Source organism: Pygocentrus nattereri, chromosome 17 (assembly GCF_015220715.1).
Source record: "Pygocentrus nattereri isolate fPygNat1 chromosome 17, fPygNat1.pri, whole genome shotgun sequence".
Classification (NCBI taxonomy): domain Eukaryota; kingdom Metazoa; phylum Chordata; class Actinopteri; order Characiformes; family Serrasalmidae; genus Pygocentrus; species Pygocentrus nattereri.
In genome coordinates this window covers 23,885,244-23,903,417 of record NC_051227.1, presented here as the reverse complement: position 1 = coordinate 23,903,417, position 18,174 = coordinate 23,885,244, and the positions used below count along the sequence as shown (strand labels likewise).

Genomic DNA, 18,174 nt, shown 5'->3' with positions numbered 1-18,174 from the left:
ATGTCAACGATTGAATAATGCAGAATTATTAAAAATCATTTTCCTCATCTAAAACAATTATTTACAATTATAAACAAAATTAGTCAATTTTTTCAGACTCATTGACTGTTTTACTATTGTTGATGAGGCAGTAGAATCGAGCATTACAGAACTGCAGTACAGAAAGATGTGTTTGGTCACACTTTACTTGAATGGTCCCCTATAGATGCTCTACAGATACATAAGTCATAATTAGGGTTAGCATAAGTTTTGCCTTGAGGTTAAGGTTAGGTTTAGGATTAGGAATAGATTTAATAATATCTTTCAAAAAGAACTTGAAGTTCAGCTACATTTAATAGATATTTAGTTGAGTGTTGCTTAAAGACAGACCGAGCATTTGCAAAGCATCTACAGTGGACCATCCAAATAAAGTGTGACCGTGTGTGTGTGTGAGAGAGAGAGAGAGAGAGAGAGAGAGAGAGAGAGAGAGAGAGAGAGACTGCTTTCTTTCTAATTATAAAGGCTGATTCATTTTGAACAAATAAGCCATTTTCATTATTGTCATTAGTCCAGTTTATCTCTAATGAATATACTCAGATTTTTTTGTTCTCAGATTTGGCCTGATCTTTGAGAACTTGCCAAATTGTCCAATAATAATTTTATGGGTCAGGCTGACCTCACAGCTGTGACTCTGTTATCTGTAATAGTGTGACCTGAGTCAGTGTGATTAAAATCACCGTTTGAACCCATCCCCCTCACTCAGAGTTGGAGGTTTGTTTCATATGTAGATATTCAGTATATTGTTGCTGTCCAAACAAAAACTATGTATGGCTAAATTGGTAACATTACATGAGAAGGCAAAAACAGCGTTAACTTGTAATGCAATTTAATATAAAGAGATTTTATACTATGTACCTTAGGAGCATTTCTATTGGTCCATTCATCATGAAATTTTCACACAATGTAAAGGGTAGCCGATGTGCTATGACATTGAACATATTTCCCTGTCTTATTTTTCTATTTTTTTTCTGTGGCAATAAAAGACTGGGAAAGTTGAGGAATGCTCAAAAAAACACCTGTTTGGAACATTCCACAGGTGAACAGGTAAATTGGAAACAGGTGAGTGTCATTATTGAGTATAAAGGGAGCATCCCTGAAAGGCTCAGCCGTTCACAAGCAAGGATGGGGCGAGGTTCACCACTTTGTGAACAACTAGGTGAGCAAATAGTCCAACAATTTAAGAACAACGTTTCTCAATGTGCAATTGCAAGGAATTTAGGGATTTCATCATCTACAGTCCATAATATCATCAAAAGATTCAGAGAATCTGGAGAAATCTCTGCAAGTAAGCGGCAAGGCAGAAAACCAACATTGAATGCCCGTGACTTTCGATCCCTCAGGCGGCACTGCATTAAAAACCCACATCATTCTGTAACAGATATTACCACATGGGCTCAGGAACACTTCAGAAAACCACTGTCAGTGAACACAGTTCGTCGCTCCATCTACAAGTGCAAGTTAAAATTCTGCCATGCAAAGTGAAAGCCACATATCAACACCACCCAGAAACACCGCCGGCTTCTCTGGGCCCGAGCTCATCTGAGATGGACTGACGCAGAGTGGAAAAGTGTCCTGTGGTCTGACGAGTCCACATTTCAAATTGTTTTTAGAAATCATGGACGTCGTGTCCTCCGGGCCAAAGAGGAAAAGGACTGTCTGGATTGTTATCAGTTCAAAAGTTCAAAAGCCAGCATCTCTGATGGTGTGGGGGTGTGTTAGTGCCCATGGCATGGGTAAATTGTGCATCTGTGAAGGCACCATTAATGCTGAAAGATACATACAGGTTTTGGAGTAACATATGCTGCCATCCAAGCAACGTCTTTTTCAGGGACGTCCTGCTTATAAGCCACATTCTGCACTTGTTACAACGGCGTGGCTTCGTAGTGAAAGAGTGCGGGTGCTAGACTGGCCTGCCTGCAGTCCAGACCTGTCTCCCATTGAAAATGTGTGGCGCATTATGAAGCGCAAAACATGATAACGGAGACCCCGGACTGCTGAGCAACTGAAGTTGTACATCAAGCAAGAATGGGAAAGAATTCCACCTACAAAGCTTCAACAATTAGTGCCCTCAGTTCCCAATCGCTTATTGAGTGTTGTTAAAAGGAAAGGTGATGTAACACAGTGCTAAACATGCCCCTGTCCAACTTTGGAACATGTTGCAGGCAACAAATTGAAAATGAGTGAATATTTGCAAAAAACAATAAAGTTTATCCGTTTGAACATTAAATATCTTGTCTTTGTAGTGTATTCAATTGAATATAGGTTGAAAAGGATTTGCAAATCATCGTATTCTGTTTTTATTTGTTTTACACAATGTCCCAACTTCAGTGGAATTGGGGTTGTAAACAAATGTTACTCAACCACTGCCCTCTGAAGGTGTTATTAACAAACATCAAATAAACAACCATTAATTTTGGAATGGGATTTCCAACAAGCTTATATAGGTGTGATGGTCAGATGTCCACATACTTTTGGCCCTATAGTGCATCACCCAGCTCTGTCTGGCATAGAGTCAAGCCAAGATAGCGCTCGATTTATAAAATCACTATTCTGGTGTTTGTAATGTTACATTATATCATTATCTGTCAGAAATTAATACATTATCCTCATTTGTTAATGGAGTGAGGCAAAAAAGCTTGTAATGATTATCAGTGATACGAAATTCTTTCTTCTTTTTGTTCCAACAGTAGCGACATATTTAAGCAATAGAACACAAGAGGGACTATGTTTTTGCAAAATAGCATCACGGCTGTGATTTGGTCTCAGGTTGGTGGCTGTAGATCATCATAGCCGTGATGTTATAGTGATAACACAAGTGTTCTATTGCTTTTATAAAACAGTTAAATAAATAAAGTAAGAAATTAAAAAATAGGGAACGTGATCGTTTAGTATGTTTTAATGTTCTCACTTCCTTCTGCCAAATTATAGTTCCTTAACAAGCAGCTTGTTGCTACGTCAGAGTAACGAACTCCGCTCACTCACTGCACAGCCAGCAGTTCGTTCTCCAGCTCCACACAGACCAACTGACAGTTGACCAAATCGGCTCTCGGTCACATGTGATATTAAAAGTATCCATTTTCTGTTTGTGGCAAAGTAAGACGTAAAAACGTTTAAAGAGCTTGAGCGTCTCTTATCAAGACGATACAATGAACAATTGTAAGTGGTCCAAAATAAGTTAAAAGCAATTAAAAATGAATGACAGTTTTTTTTTTGTACATAAAATCTCATAAAACTTGGAAAAATATGAGCATAAAATGAACTAATGTTTTGAGAAATGTGCATATTGTGTTATTTTAATATAGGATGAGCTCAGATACCGTTTCTCCACTGCCTCAAACCTTACAGGTAGCTGTGCCTGGATTTTTCCTGTGCCTACTAAATTTATCTTTCCCTTTCAGAGTCCACCCCCCATCCTGCTCCTTCACACATTGTCAGACAGTGAGGGGGACTGGAGCATTCTGCCCTCGCTGCCTTAGTAAGTGCACTCAAACATTACTACTACAGACACTCAGCAGACACAAATCAAAGATTCACTGCATAGACTGACTTCATCTGCTAATTGTTCTACTGCTCCTGAAAGAATGTGGTATTAATTTATTTCCATCAGTAGATACTGAATGTCGAGCACTTTTTTCCCCTTTTCATTTGAGTGAAAGTGTGTTTTGTGCTCTTTTAGTGCCGTTTGGTGCCAAAATTTGGGACATTTGAGTTTGGTGTGTAATGTTTTGCTCTTTTGTAGAATGGTGTGCGAGTGCCCTGTGTGTGTTTCTTTCCTCAGTTTTTCCTCCCACTTTGGGAAGAACTCTTCTTGGATAATGTTCCTCGAGGAGGAGACCAACGTGAAACTGGAGAAACTTCTGACTGTCCTCAAGAAGTTCGTCCGGAGAAAAGTAAGTGCAGACTTTTTTTTACAATGATGTCTATGTCACTGTTATTTTCAGTCCTTCTGACCAGAGGCAGGTTGAGTGAGGGATGAAATATGGTTCCTTCAGGATGCAGTGCTTCCTTCAACATAAAACTGAGGCATACAATAGAGCAGACAGACAATAAATATCATCAAAGCAGGCAATAAAAAGTACAAAACACTACGATAAACTGTGCAGCCATTAAGTACAGGACAGAGACTTGACTTACAAGACTAGATGGTAAACAATGGACAGTGGAGTTGGGGAAAATAAACCGACCATCAAATCACAGCTGCAATGACTATTGTACATGTAATAAGATCAAGTATTGGTGTTGATGCTCAGTACTGGCCGATACTTTGGGGTCAAGTATCGCTGTTAGTGCTCATTATCACCTGATACCTAAGGATAAAGTATTGGTGTCAGTGTTCAGTATTAATCAGTACTTAAAGATCAAGTATTGGTCTGCTCAGTATTGACCGATCCTTAAGGATCAAGTATCGCTGTTGGTGCTTAGCATTATTTAAAACCTAAGGATAAAGAATTGGTGTCATTGTTCAGTATCGATCCATATTAAAAAATTAAGTATTGGTGTTGGTGCTAAGTATCAACCGATCCTTACGGCTCAAATATCAGTCAATACTTAAGGATCAAGTGTTGCTGTCTGCTCAGCATCAGCCGATACCTAGGGATAAAATATTGGTGTCATTGCTCAGTATCGATCAATACTTAAAGATCAAGTATCAATGTTCAGCATTGACTAATCCTTAAAGATCAAATATCAGTACTTGATACTTAAGGATCAAGTATCGGTATCAGGGCACTGTATTGACCTATACATAACCCTGTACTGCACTCATTAAGAGAACAATTTTAAAAAAATGCGATTCACTTTTCTTGCGTGAAACTGAAATGATTACTGAATTCAAATACTTTTTTAGATAATAAAGTGTGAAGGGGGCCTTTCAGTGCCTTGAGGCAACATTGTATGACACTTCCCTGAAGTGGTGAGACCTGGCTGGTGACTGGCTAAATCCATTCCACTGTCGCACATTGTTGCTTCTAGGCAACAAACTAATTTCTGCAAATTTGCATAGTGATATTGATACTGAATGTTAAAAAGAGGTTTAAAAGTGCCCAATAAGAGATAGTATGACCAAATACATGCTTTTTTACTGACTTCCTCAAACTCTACCCTTTATTGTTAACCCTGTGAGGAAAATGCTTGTTGCCCTGAGGCAACATCATGCAATAAAGGGTTAAGGATCTAGTGTCAGAAGATAAAAAGAAGTATTGGTGCATCCCTATTTTAAAGCGTAATCATTTTTAATTTAAAAAATATCAGAGAACAGGAAGGTTTCAGTATTGGTGTGACCTCTTTTCCCATTGGCTGTAACACTGAAACACTGCCTATAATTGGGGCATGAATGGGAGGAGCTAAACTACTGTATAAGTTGGATATATGTAAATGTATTGGACTTTGCAATGTTTTTTAAAGCAGGATGTTTTGCAGCTTGTTGTCAATAGATGGATTGTGTAGACAGGGGAGTGAATAGTATGTTTTGAACCTTTAGTAATTTATGTACTGTAGCAAACAGGAAAACTTGAGGAAACTTCAGTTTTTAATGACTTGCGTCCTTTAATGAAGAACTAGAGAATGACTAACATGAAATGTGCCTTAAGAGATGGGCTGCATTCTCTAAATGTGCATTAGCATGGGAGCTACAAGGGAGATGTATCTAATAAAGGGGCTAGTGAGTCTCCAAACATAATGTTGAATGAATGATGTCATTTTTTTCTGGATTGGTTTTTGATTAGCAGGATTAGTTGCTGAAAGGGAACATAACAGATTTAGTCTGGCAAATTAACCAGGCACAACACTGGCAGAGAAACGCTTCCTTTATTCAGTCAACAAGTCCAGCAAGTCTGAAAAGGCGTCAATCCTTCAACAGCCACTCTGTGTGTTATAAAGATTTCACTGCTGAGCTGAATCTCTGACTGTGGTCTCAAGGCATTGTGATCCAGCGGTTTGCTCTGTTCAATAAAATCTTTATTTTATGGGTTTGCACAATGTCCAATTACTAAATCATGTTTATGATTAAATTACTAAATTATATTTAGCTCTTAACATAAAGCTGTGGAAACCCATTAGAATTACAGCTGTGACCAGACAAACTGATTGTGGTGGCAGTTGTGGTTTTTAGGTGCTTCGAAGTCATCCATTGTTAACGAACTGAAATGTCAAGGCTGACAAAGTGTAGTAGCAGCTAATGGTACACTCCGCTGGCCGAAACAGACTCCCTCTAAACAGATTAAATTGGCAGAAAATGAAAACAGGCTTTACATCATTGCATCTTCAGGTCACCTGATGTCTGAGGGGGTATAAAGTTTCCATTCACTCATCCCTTTGAATTCTTGGGCCAGTTGTATGAATGTATGCAAATGTTTGGACAAATTACATGTTTTGTTGACTATCTGAGTGATAAATGAACAGATCCTGTACAGGGAACACACTTACATATGACACTTTTCTGTAAATTTAGTGCGTAACTTCTGTGTATTTGCTGAGTTTAACATTTTGGTGTATGATATGTCATTAGTTTTGCGTAGGCCACATTTAATTCATATATTTTTCCCAGTATAGTAGCCTCTTAAACTCCTTGGATGCACCACTGGTTCCAAAACGCACTTCGTCATATTCTTCATAACTTTCGTATTTCATAAACTACATTCAAAAGCTGGGCATCATATGAGGCTGTAACTGTCTTCGTTCCTGTCAAATAGATGGGTGATGTCATTTTAAACCCTTATAATAAAAGAAGTTGAACTCAATTTTTTCTTTTGTCTACTGAAAGTCGACCCATTTTACCACAAATCTGGGCTATAAACTATAAATAGATGGGGTCTCTTCAGTGATCTGCTCTGTAAAAATGAATTTTATAAAATAATGCAAAGAGCGTCTAAGATTTTGACTTTCAGCAGCAAATTGTTTTTATAATTGTATAATAATTGTATATAGCAATATGTGTATGATCATAAAACACATTCTCTGTTAATTTGAAGGTATTTTTTTACAAAAAAGGGGGTGGGGGACATTTATTTAATGCAATTACTTTTGCCTTACAATTTGGTCATGTAAATTCAGTTGGACAAACTAAAATATACCCTGGAGAATAAGAGGTTAATTCAGCAAATAAATGGACACTGCAACTGAGGTATTCAAACTTTTGCATAGTATGTATGAGCGCAGGAGCAGCTCACAATGTGCCCACAGTGCACCTGAATTTGATGTTTGATTTGCTAAGACTGCAGCTTATCATGCAAACTACACTTAGCTCCACCCACTAATTTGTCATATTTAGATGCTCATGTTTTTATGAGAAATAGTGGTTGGGCAGTGGTAGCGTATCGGGTTAACACCTCTGCCTTCTCCGCTGTAGACTGGGGTTCAGTCCACACCGGGGCAAACACCCTACACTATACCAATAAGAGTCCTTGGGCAAGACTCCTAACACCACCTTGGCCTCCCTATGTAAAAATAATCAAATTGTAAGTCGCTCTGGATAAGAGCGTCAGCCAAATGCTATAAATGTAAATGTAGAAATAGCATTAATTGCAATAATAACCCTTTACTTGAAGGATGTCTACATAACACATTCATAACATTACATTAATAATTCATGACATATTTAAATCAACATTTATAAGGTTTTATATTGTACTACAATGTAAACTCATTTCTGGACAGCTAAAATAAAAATGACCTCACCTTTCCCTAAGGTCGATAGGTGCTTTGACACACAGGCATGAGAGAAGTTTTATTTTGAAAAATGTCTCAGTAAAATGACAGTCCATATTAATACCATGTAAAACATACATGCTTTATAAATGTTGACTTAAATGTACAAATGCATTTACAAAAGATGTTATGAATGTGTTATGTAGACACCACTCAAGTAGTTTTACCGAAATAGCATTATACAACCTCTGGCAACAATGATGAAATCACCACGTTTAGAGGATGTTAAATCAGCTTTTTTCCTTTGTGGCACATAAATAAATCATGGACTTAAAACATTTTTGTTTAATAGCTGAACATGCTGGCTTCATGAAACACACATAATTAAAATGATTTCTTGAGTTGTCTCAGCTTGAGGACCTCAGTTCAAACAACTCGAGCTTCACAGTTGAGTCAAAAATTCTCTCAGCTGCTGTTTCAAGGTCTGCATCTCAGTTAGATAAGCAAAACTAATTTTGTTTCCCCACTAGCTGACACTCCTTCTATCACGCAGTTCCATCTGGCATATTTTCTTCTAGGTCTTCCGGAAATGAACAGCTATATTATTGCTGGGATTCAAACTCAAAACTCACTGTCTGAATTATTAGACAGTTGCACTACATGAGACTATGCCATGCTTTAAAGTTAAAACAACAAATATTTTCTGCGTTGTATTAAACATTTGTAGACACAATCCAAGCTGCTTTATGTGGTGCAGTGGACTAAGCCCTCACCCTGGCAGGAGGCTGTGAATTTGAGCCCCAGCGATGCCATAGTCATCTGTAAGTGCATACGCAAGAGGAAAAGCTGTCTAGCAGGATTGAGTGATGGAAAGAGTCCTGGCTAGTAGGTAAGTTGAGTATTAAAAACCAATTCCCTTTCATTTACATCACTGTGGGGGCGCTGTTGGAAGCTTAGGATGTAGGATGCATTTCCCTATCGCTCCTGAGGCAGTGACCTAATTTATATATTTAAATGTGCATAGTTAAGTTTTTTTTTTTTTTTTTGTCAAGTTAGAAGTTTAAAGTAATCTTCAACCAATCTAAACCTAATTCGGTTGGTCTGTACCTGGAATGGCGTCTATTCGACCCAAAACAGATTTGGCAAGAGCAGGCCGCAACCAACCAGCCCCTCCTGACTCACCTCCCTTAGCGGACACTGCGGCTAATGTGGGATCTACGACAATGCTAACTGTAGAGATGCTACACTAAAATTGACTCACTCTCCATCAATCTCAAAACAGAGATTTCATCAGTTAAGGAGGAGTTCAAAAAGGCAGTTGACAGCATGCAAAGTAAGATCGCTACGCATGGAGAGACCCTGGCGGAGCTGGAGCGCAGCGCTACAGATAACAACACTCGCGTTAGCGAACTTGAGGCCAGCGTGGACACTTTGAAGACCAAGTTGGCTTACTTGGATAATAAGTGCGAAGACTTGGAAAGCAGAATGCAGAGGAACAATATACGTCTCCTGGGTGTACCGGAGGGGGTGGACGGCCCAAGACCTACGGAATTTGTAGTCCAGCTGCTCCAGGAGTTGCTTGGTCTGGAGGAAAGACCCCTTCTAGATCGAGCCCACTGCACCCTGCGGAGTCGACCTCAGGATAGACAACCACCTCGACCATTTGTTATCCGGGTGCACTTCTTCCATGTCCACAATGATATCTTAAAGAAATCAGGAGAGGCAGCTCGACTTTTCTACAAGGGTAGAAAAGTTTCGATTTTTGCCGACTACACCACGGCTGTGGCAAAGAAGCGAGCCAGTCTTGGAGACGTGAAACGTCAACTACGTGCTTGTCCTGGCGTCAGATTCGGCCTCATATACCCTGCGGTTCTAAGACTAACCATGTCTGACGGCTCTTCGCATAGATTTGAGGATCCGACTTCTGCGGCTGAATTCATCAATAAAAGCGCCAAATTAACTGTCGCACCACAAGATGTGATGTGAATTTGACTGGCTGACTGTATCTGCAGATCAGCTGGCAGGCTGACTGGCCGCTCGAACGACTGGTGGGACAACCTTCGCTAGATTCGCGAACTTTAGAAAAAATGCACATTCCCTTTTAGTTTCTCAGTCTGGGTTGGTGAGTACATAGCGGGCTTCCTTCAAGAGTATAGCTAGAACAATGCGTATGGTATTATTTGTAATTTGGTAATGTTTGTAAACCTTAGAGCGAGGACATTCTGATTCATATAAACCCAATTGACTTGGTTCTCAAATTGTTTATTTATTTATTTATTTATTTATTTATTTCAGTTATTTAATACTTCTTGAAATGGGACACACATTTTTGAGGCTTTATAATAGTGTCAGGCATATATAATTATTGGTATAATTACCAATGCGTGGTAGCGCTAAACCATGTTACTTGTATTATCTTTGTAACTGTTCTACACCGATTAGACTTCATTATTTTATTTACTTATTTTATTTATTTATTTATTTATTTTTATTGCACATTTGGCCTATCTCGGAAAGGTGGTCACAACCTCAGATAGCACAGAGTAAGTGTTAGGTATGCCTTGCTCTAATCTTTTTTTTACAAAGCAGGTCTGTTTCGTATCTCAGTTGGGGAGACACCTTGACAGGGGAGGGTTTGAGGAAAGGGGTTTCTTTTTTTTCTATTTGTTCTTAAGTTTAGCACGTCTCTCGTGGTTTGTTATAAGCTTTTGATTTGTCAGTGTGTACTGTTTGGGTCAACTACATCATTCTTTTTGATTGCTCCTATTGTGCCATGTTCTTTGTATATTTCTATTTAACAATTAAATGGCTCAACCAAGAATAGCACATACAGCTAAAGGGAATGGGTTCAATTTTCTTACCTGGAATTGCAGGGGCATCAATAATCTGGCTAAGTACAGCAAAGTGCTTCACCACCTTCACCAACTTAATGCTCATGTTGCCTTCCTTCAAGAAACTCACCTCAGATTGTCACTACATTTAAGTTTAAGGTGCAGATGGGTAGGCCAGGTATTTCACTCTTCATTTAATAACAAGGCCAGGGGCGTAGCTATTTTGCTTCATAAATCTGTACCTTTTACATGTTCTAATGTGATTGCTGATCCTAATGGAAGATTTGTGATCTGAATGGGAGGCTGTCTACAATGAAAGTATTACTTGTTAACATCTATGCGCCAAATGCGGACAATGGAGAATTTTTCGAATCAGTATTTTCTAAATTACCGGATCTGAGGTTGTTATTAGGTGGAGATTTTAATTGTTGGCCAGATCCACATTTAGATCGATCCTCCTCTAAGTTAACCACTGTTTCAACTTCAGCTAAGATCATCCAGACATTCATGTCCGAATTTGCGATCTCCGATCCCTGGAGAACAGCTCATCCATCTGGGAAGGCATACTCCTTCTTTTCGCCAGTTCACCACACATATACACGTATAGATTATTTTCTAGTAGATGACAGACTACTCAACTCTAGTACATCATGCTCCTACAATCCAATTGTTATATCTGATCATGCCCCGGTTACTATGGAAGTGATCTTGCATAATGTTGAAAGGCCTCGACCAACATGGCGATTAAATACACAATTATTGAGTAATGAAAGCTTTAGCGCCTTTGTTTCAGATCAAATTGACTATTTCCTAAGCATAAATAAAACTCCAAACATCTCTACCTCTATACTCTGGGAAAGCTTAAAAGCATATATAAGAGGTGAAATCATTTCATATACTGCATATATGAATAAACTTCAAAACGGTAAGCTATCTGAGCTGACACACTGTATTGCCCAGTTGGATGAAATATATGCTGTCACACCATCCCCAGAAATTTATAAACAGCGCTTAATTTTGCAACCAGAATTTGACACATTGACAGATCAAACTATAGAACTGTTAGTTCAATCTAAGTACATACTATGAGCAGGGAGACAAGGCTGGGAGATTACTAGCTCATACACTATGTCAGTGGAATGTGTCACAACAGATCACCAAAATTCACACACAGTTTGGAATAACGGCAAACCCTAGGGAGATCAATGATGAATTTAAGAAGTTTTACCAATCTTTATATACATCTGAGTGTGAGGCAGACGAATCAGAGCTGGATGCTTTCTTTGACCCTCTTGATATGCCTTTGGTTAGCCAGGATTTGGTTGATATATTAGAGCAGCCAATAACTATGGACGAATTGTCTAAAGCTGTAAATTCCCTTCAGTCTGGGAAATGCCCAGGACCAGACGTCTATGTGGCAGAATTTTATAAAAGATTAATTCCTAAAATAGCCCCCATCTTAATTGAAATGTACAATGAAGCCTTTATAAATGGCACCCTCCCACAGACACTTACCCAAGCAACAATTTGTCTTATTCTTAAAAAAGGTAAGGACCCTTTGGACTGTGCATCCTACTGACCAATTAGTTTGTTAAACATTGATTATAAAATTTTAGCTAAAATATTGGCATTACGCCTTGAAATAATACTTCCGTCAATTATATCACCTGATCAAAGAGGATTTATTAAAAATAGGCATTCTTTTTTCAATATTCAAAGATTATTTAATATTTTGTACAATCCCATCTGCTACCAAAACCTATGAGGCTGTTATATCCCTAGACGCAGAAAAGGCGTTCGATAGGGTAGAGTGGAAATTCCTGTTTTATACCCTACAGAGGTTTGGTTTTAGTTCTAAATTACTTGGGTGAGAATCTTGTATTCAGATCTTCAGGCCTCTGTCAGAACCAGTAATACCCAATCAAGCTATTTCCCTCTACAACGATCAACACGTCAGGGCTGCCCTTTAAGCCCTTTATTATTTACCCTTGCTATAGAACCTTTAGCAATAGCGCTCCATTCTAACCCTCTCGTTAAAGGTATACTCAGATATGGACAGGAGCATAAACTGTCCTTATTTGCAGATGAATGACTGCTATATTTGTCTGATCTCTCTGTTTCTATTCCAACTGCCCTTTCTTTTTTTAAATCTTTTGGTCATCTGTCAGGATATAAATTAAATTTTAGTAAAACTGAATTGATGCCACTTAATATAGCGGATAATAATACCCTCTTACAGGACCTACCATTTAAGATTGCACATTAAAGCTTTATTTACCTTGGTGTGCACGTCACCAGCAGATTTGACTGCTTATTTCAGGTCAACTTTGCTCCCCTTCTGAATTGTGTTAGAGATGATTTGGAGCGTTGGTCTATGTTACACCTTTCTCTAGTCGCAAGAATTCTATTAAAATGAATATCCTCCCTAAATTTCTATACCTTTTTCAGTGCCTTCCCACCTTTCTTACCAACAGATTTAAAAAAAAAAATTGATGGCATAATTATGTCTTACCTATGAGATAAAAAGACTCCCAGGATACGTAAACAGTATTTGCAGAGACCCAAATCAGATGGAGGTCTATCACTGCCAGACTTTAGATCTTATTACTGGGCAGCGCATCTCAGGATAATTCAATATTGTCTACAATATGGAGAGATATCATCACCCCCAATTTGGCTGGAGATGGAGGTGTCTTCAAGGCCTGCATCACTGTCCTCACTTGCTCACTCCTCCATCATAGGCCCTTACTCTTCTTTCACTAAAAACGTGTGTTAAAACAACAATGAAAATCTGGAACCAGTTCAGACGACTTTTTAGTCTCGTTTTTAGCTCCTGTAGCTTCTAATCCAGCTTTCCCTCTTTCTATGGTTGATGACTCTTTCACAATATGGTCCAATCGTGGTATTAAGCAACTTAAAGATCTTTATATTGATAATACATTTCCTACATTTGAACAGCTTTCCGTTAAATTTGGTCTCCCTAGACACAATTTTTTTTAGATTTTTACAGATCCGAAGTTATGTGCGTGGTATTTGCTCCCAATTTCCCATTCTTCCTGAAAAAACACTGTTAGATAATTTTCTAACTCCACTTCCTACTCTACAGGTAGCCTTAGGAACAATTTATAGACAAATTTACTCTATACAAAACAGCCCATTGAATAAAATAAAATCCTTGTGGGAAGAAGAATTGAGGGAAGAAATAACTGACGAATTATGGGAGAAGATGCTTAAAAGAGTACATACCTCCTCGATCTGTGCACGCCATGGCCTTTCTCCATGTAAACTTATTCACAGGGCCTATTGGACCAAGGAGAGGCTATCCAAAATTTACGAAAATGTAAGTTCTAATTGTGAGCGATGTGGACAGTCCCCTGCAAACCACGTACATATGTTCTGGAGTTGCCCTACACTTGTAGATTTCAGGACATTTTTAGTACGCTCTCAGCTGTTAGTGGCACACTGATTAAACCAGACCCTTTTGTGGCACTCTTTGGGGTTAAATCATCAACCTTACAGCTGACTAAAATGAATGATGATGTGATCCTCCCTCTCATTCTCTTGGGATTGAAGCTATTTTAAACTGCATTAGGTTAGAAAAAAATCAGTCACACACTTATGTGGACCCCTTTCTTTTCTTATGTAAATCAATGGAATCTCCCTGCAATTCCAGAATGAATCACGCATTCAGGTTAGGTGGTGGCTTATCAGTCTTAAATCATTTGTGTTTTAGCCATAATGTGAGAGACTGGATATGAGGTGGAATTTAGTAGTTGGGATATTATCTGGCACTATGTATATTAGAGAGAGACTTAGTTTAGCTGACCTGTAGACTCAATGTTACATTAAGGATCTATTTATTTATTACTTTTTATTTTATATATATATAGATTTATTTATTTGTCTTTTCTTTTCTCCCTTCTATCATTTGGTTCTGTTTTGACATGTTCTTCTATGCAACTTATAAGAAAAATTCTATCCTGAATGGCAAATGTTCTAAAAACTCAATAAAACAAAGTTTTAAAAAAAAAAATTACGTCACTGCGATGCAGGTTTTGACTCCACTTAGAAGTTTGAGTTGTGTGAACTCTTGTGTCCTCAAGTTGAGTCAACTCAAGAAAACCGACCTTTGTTGGACTTGGCTAATTAAAAGAGAACATGACTCCAGCAAGAGAGTTTTCAGTTGAAACGCAGAAAATGGAAAGCATTTTAAAACTCTTTCAAGCTGTGTCTGAAGTTTGGGTCAAAATGGGAATGTCATAAAAGGAGAACATACAGAGACCAAAGAGACATCAAGGCATCAAGATAGAGAACTCAAAGCAGTGTGCCTAAAAATAGAAATAAAATGACAGACAAATGGGCTGAAACTGGATTCAATGTTTGTGACAGAACCGCTAGAAATCAGCTGAATAAAATTTACATACAAGAGAGACCAGCTAAACACATACACAGAAGAAAACAAGGTTGCAGTGGGCTAAAGAGGAGAAGTCATGGAGTGTGAATTATTGGAGGAAAGTGATATTTAGAGATAAACCATGAATCTGCATTGGCCAAGATGATCATGCTGAAACTTTTGTCTGGTCCCGTTCTGGTGACAGATGACTGCCCAAAGAATACAAACTTCCCCACTTAATTACGATGGCATTTGTTACCTTGAAAGTAAATGCACAGGTGGACATTGAAAGTTTGGACACTTTCCCCAATATATCAATTGCAAACAGGTCATTTTTTCAGGATGATAATGCATCTTGTTGCAGAGCAGAATGTATTAAAGAATTTACTTTAGAAAAGGTGTGTCAACTCAGTGACATGGCCAGCAAACAGTCAGGATCTCAGTCCAACTGAAAATTTATGGTGAAATTTTAAAAAATGTGTTGCTGACAAAGCTCCTGCAAAGCTGATCTGTCAGCCACTATTTGAGAAAGTTGGAACCAGCTTGATGTAGAAAACTGTTTTTCATTACTGAAGTTCATGCTTTAAAGAATTCAGGTCATCATAACAGTAAAGAGGAGGAATAAAAAGGAGCAACAAAGTGCTAATTGTGCTTTTTGTTTGTTGATGATTGTATATATTTTTTTCGTCTACTGAAGATACGCCGTTAACTAAAACAATTTAATTTGATTTAGGTATGCTTCATGTAGCCTGAATGTTCAGCTATTTAAAAAATATAGTTTTGTAGAGATCATGTGACCTCTCTGTGGGAGTGCACGTAAAGTTTTGAGCTCTGTTCACAAACCCACAATCTTTCATCCATCCTGATAAAATAATGGACTTGCTTCCTTTACTACACTGCTGATAGTTCAGACCTCATGGAGACCACAAGAAGAGACAGTCAGCACTCAGCTATGAAGAAAAATTCAGATTCATCCATCTCTGAAGAAGAGCTTGATGCCTCCATTGCTAGCTCTTAATGAACAATGAGCTACGCTTGATTCAGCTGTCACTGCAGTGCTTAGGGAGGCTGTGTTATGACTACTGAGATACGCAATATTCAAGTGAGCTTGCAGCAAACTAATGAGGCTATCCAAACTTTGAGCTCTGAACTCAAGCTACAGGCTAGAGCAGTTAAACAGACCCGTGATAGAGTTTATTCTATTCAGGCTGTGGGTAACGTACGGTTGGTGGGTCTACCAGAAGCAGTGGAAGGTTCGGATATGACAGGCTGTCTTTGTGCCAATATTTCCAACTGGATTCTAATGCTGAAAGGCTGGGACGTTGAAATCGACCATGCACATCGTGTATACAGTGGTAGAGAGAACAACACCAGTCAACCATGTACCCTTAATTTTAGGGTCTTAAGATGGCAGGATAGAGCAGCCATTCTCAATGGAGCTCAAAAGGCATATCCAGTGAACCATGTGCAAAATATGCTGCTACTTTTTCCCAACTTCAGCCCAGCAACAACAGCAAAAAGAAAGCGCTTTAGTCCAGTCATTAAGAAAATAGTCAATATGGGCCTGCACCCTTTCCTTCTTCATCATGCAGTGGTGAAGGTGCAGCCCAATGTTACAAATGATGTTTGACAGCTTCCAAAAACTGCAGAACCTTGTTCAAACACCATCATGGTGGGAAATCCAGTCGGAATCAGCACAGTGTTGCTTCAATTTCAATATAGTTTCCCTCCTCCCCCAGCAAGAGATTTCAAACTCTTAGAATGCGACAGCTATGTGATTGTGGGTGCATTTTTTTTTTTACTTTTATTTTACAAACTGACAGTTTCACATAGTATTTAAGATGGCAAAGTTACCTTTGCCCTTGAATGTGTTGTCACTTAATATAAATGGGCTAAATTCAGCAGTGAAATGAACAAGAGTTCTCGAATAGTTGCATCGAAAATCTTTCTCAATAGCTTTAATACAGGAGAGACACTTAAAACACTGTGATGTATTTCTCTTTCAAAATGACTCATAAGGTTGCTGTTTCCTTATCTGCTCAAAATAGAACTAAAGGTGTAGCTATACTGGTTCAAAGGAGGCTGCCCTTATCCATTGACCATATGAGGAATATGCAGATCTGCTCTTATAAAAAAGCAGATTTGCTCTTATAAAAGTCAGATTGGGCACAGCCCGGCTATATTTGCAAGATTCTATTGGCGTTATCTGATTCTCACCTTTTGGTTGGTGGCGACTTTAATTCTGTGATGAATCCTAAGCTGGATAAATCTTGCCCTGGTACTCAACCCACTGTCTTCCAGACTTCTGAGTTAATTAGTTGAAGACCTTGATATTATTGATTAATTGCGTTTTAAAAATAATACAGTTCTAGAACATCGATTATATTTTTGTTAGTCCTTCCCTTGTCTCAACAGAGGTCTCTATTACAATTTTGTCAATTTTACTGTCTGACCATTCAGCTGTGGAATGTGAAACTAAGGTTTACATCAATGGATTTATGAACTGAAACTAGTCACTGATCCTTCAGGTATTAACAGGGTGTTCAAAGCATTTTATACCAAATTATACAAATCTGAGAGTTTTTGATGTATCTTGATGTAAAAAATGTCCAGCTTCCAGTTATTTTGCTTTTGGAGAAGGACCTCCTTGCTGCCCCCCTGAAGTTAGAGGAATTACACAAAGCTGTAAAATGCCTCCAGAAGGCTAAATCAGTGGGTCTGGATGGCTTACCACCTGAGGTATACTTGGAACTTTGGGATTTAGTGAGATCTCTTATACTGGATTCCTTTAACCTCTTTTTCTCCACGGTATGTTTTGGTTCATCCATTTGACTTTACAAGACCAAATCATAAGGCAAATTATTCAGTAACTGCATGAAATAAATGTAAATTGTTATTATATTTATTTATTTATTTATTTTGGTAAAAGCTCCCCTCAAATTAACAGAACACGTGTTTTATGATCACACATATCACTGTATGCTTACAATTTACTGCTGAAAGCCAAAAATCTTAGACTCTCTTTGTATTATTTTCTAAAAATCATTTTTACAGAGCAGATCACTGAAGAGACACAACTGTTTATAGCCCAGATTTGTGGAAAAATGGGTTGACTTTTAGTAGACAAAAATTGCCAGCTTCTTTTATTATAAGGGTTTAAAATTACATCACCCATCCATTTGAATAGAAAGAAGACCTCATACGACACCCACCTTTTGAATGTAGCATATGAAATATGAAAGTTATGAAGAATATTTTGAAGTGTAT

General features: G+C 38.2%; 1 protein-coding gene across 1 annotated transcript in view; it reads left to right on the top strand.

Annotated features, from left to right (window-relative positions):
* Nucleotides 1-18,174, top strand: part of b3glcta (beta 3-glucosyltransferase a) — a 219,188-nt gene that overhangs the window by 133,058 nt on the left and 67,956 nt on the right. The window contains exons 5-6 of the mRNA XM_017708577.2: nt 3,438-3,514; nt 3,818-3,929. Of these exons, the coding sequence (XP_017564066.1) occupies nt 3,438-3,514; nt 3,818-3,929 (189 nt within the window). The remainder of the gene's footprint in view (nt 1-3,437; nt 3,515-3,817; nt 3,930-18,174) is intronic.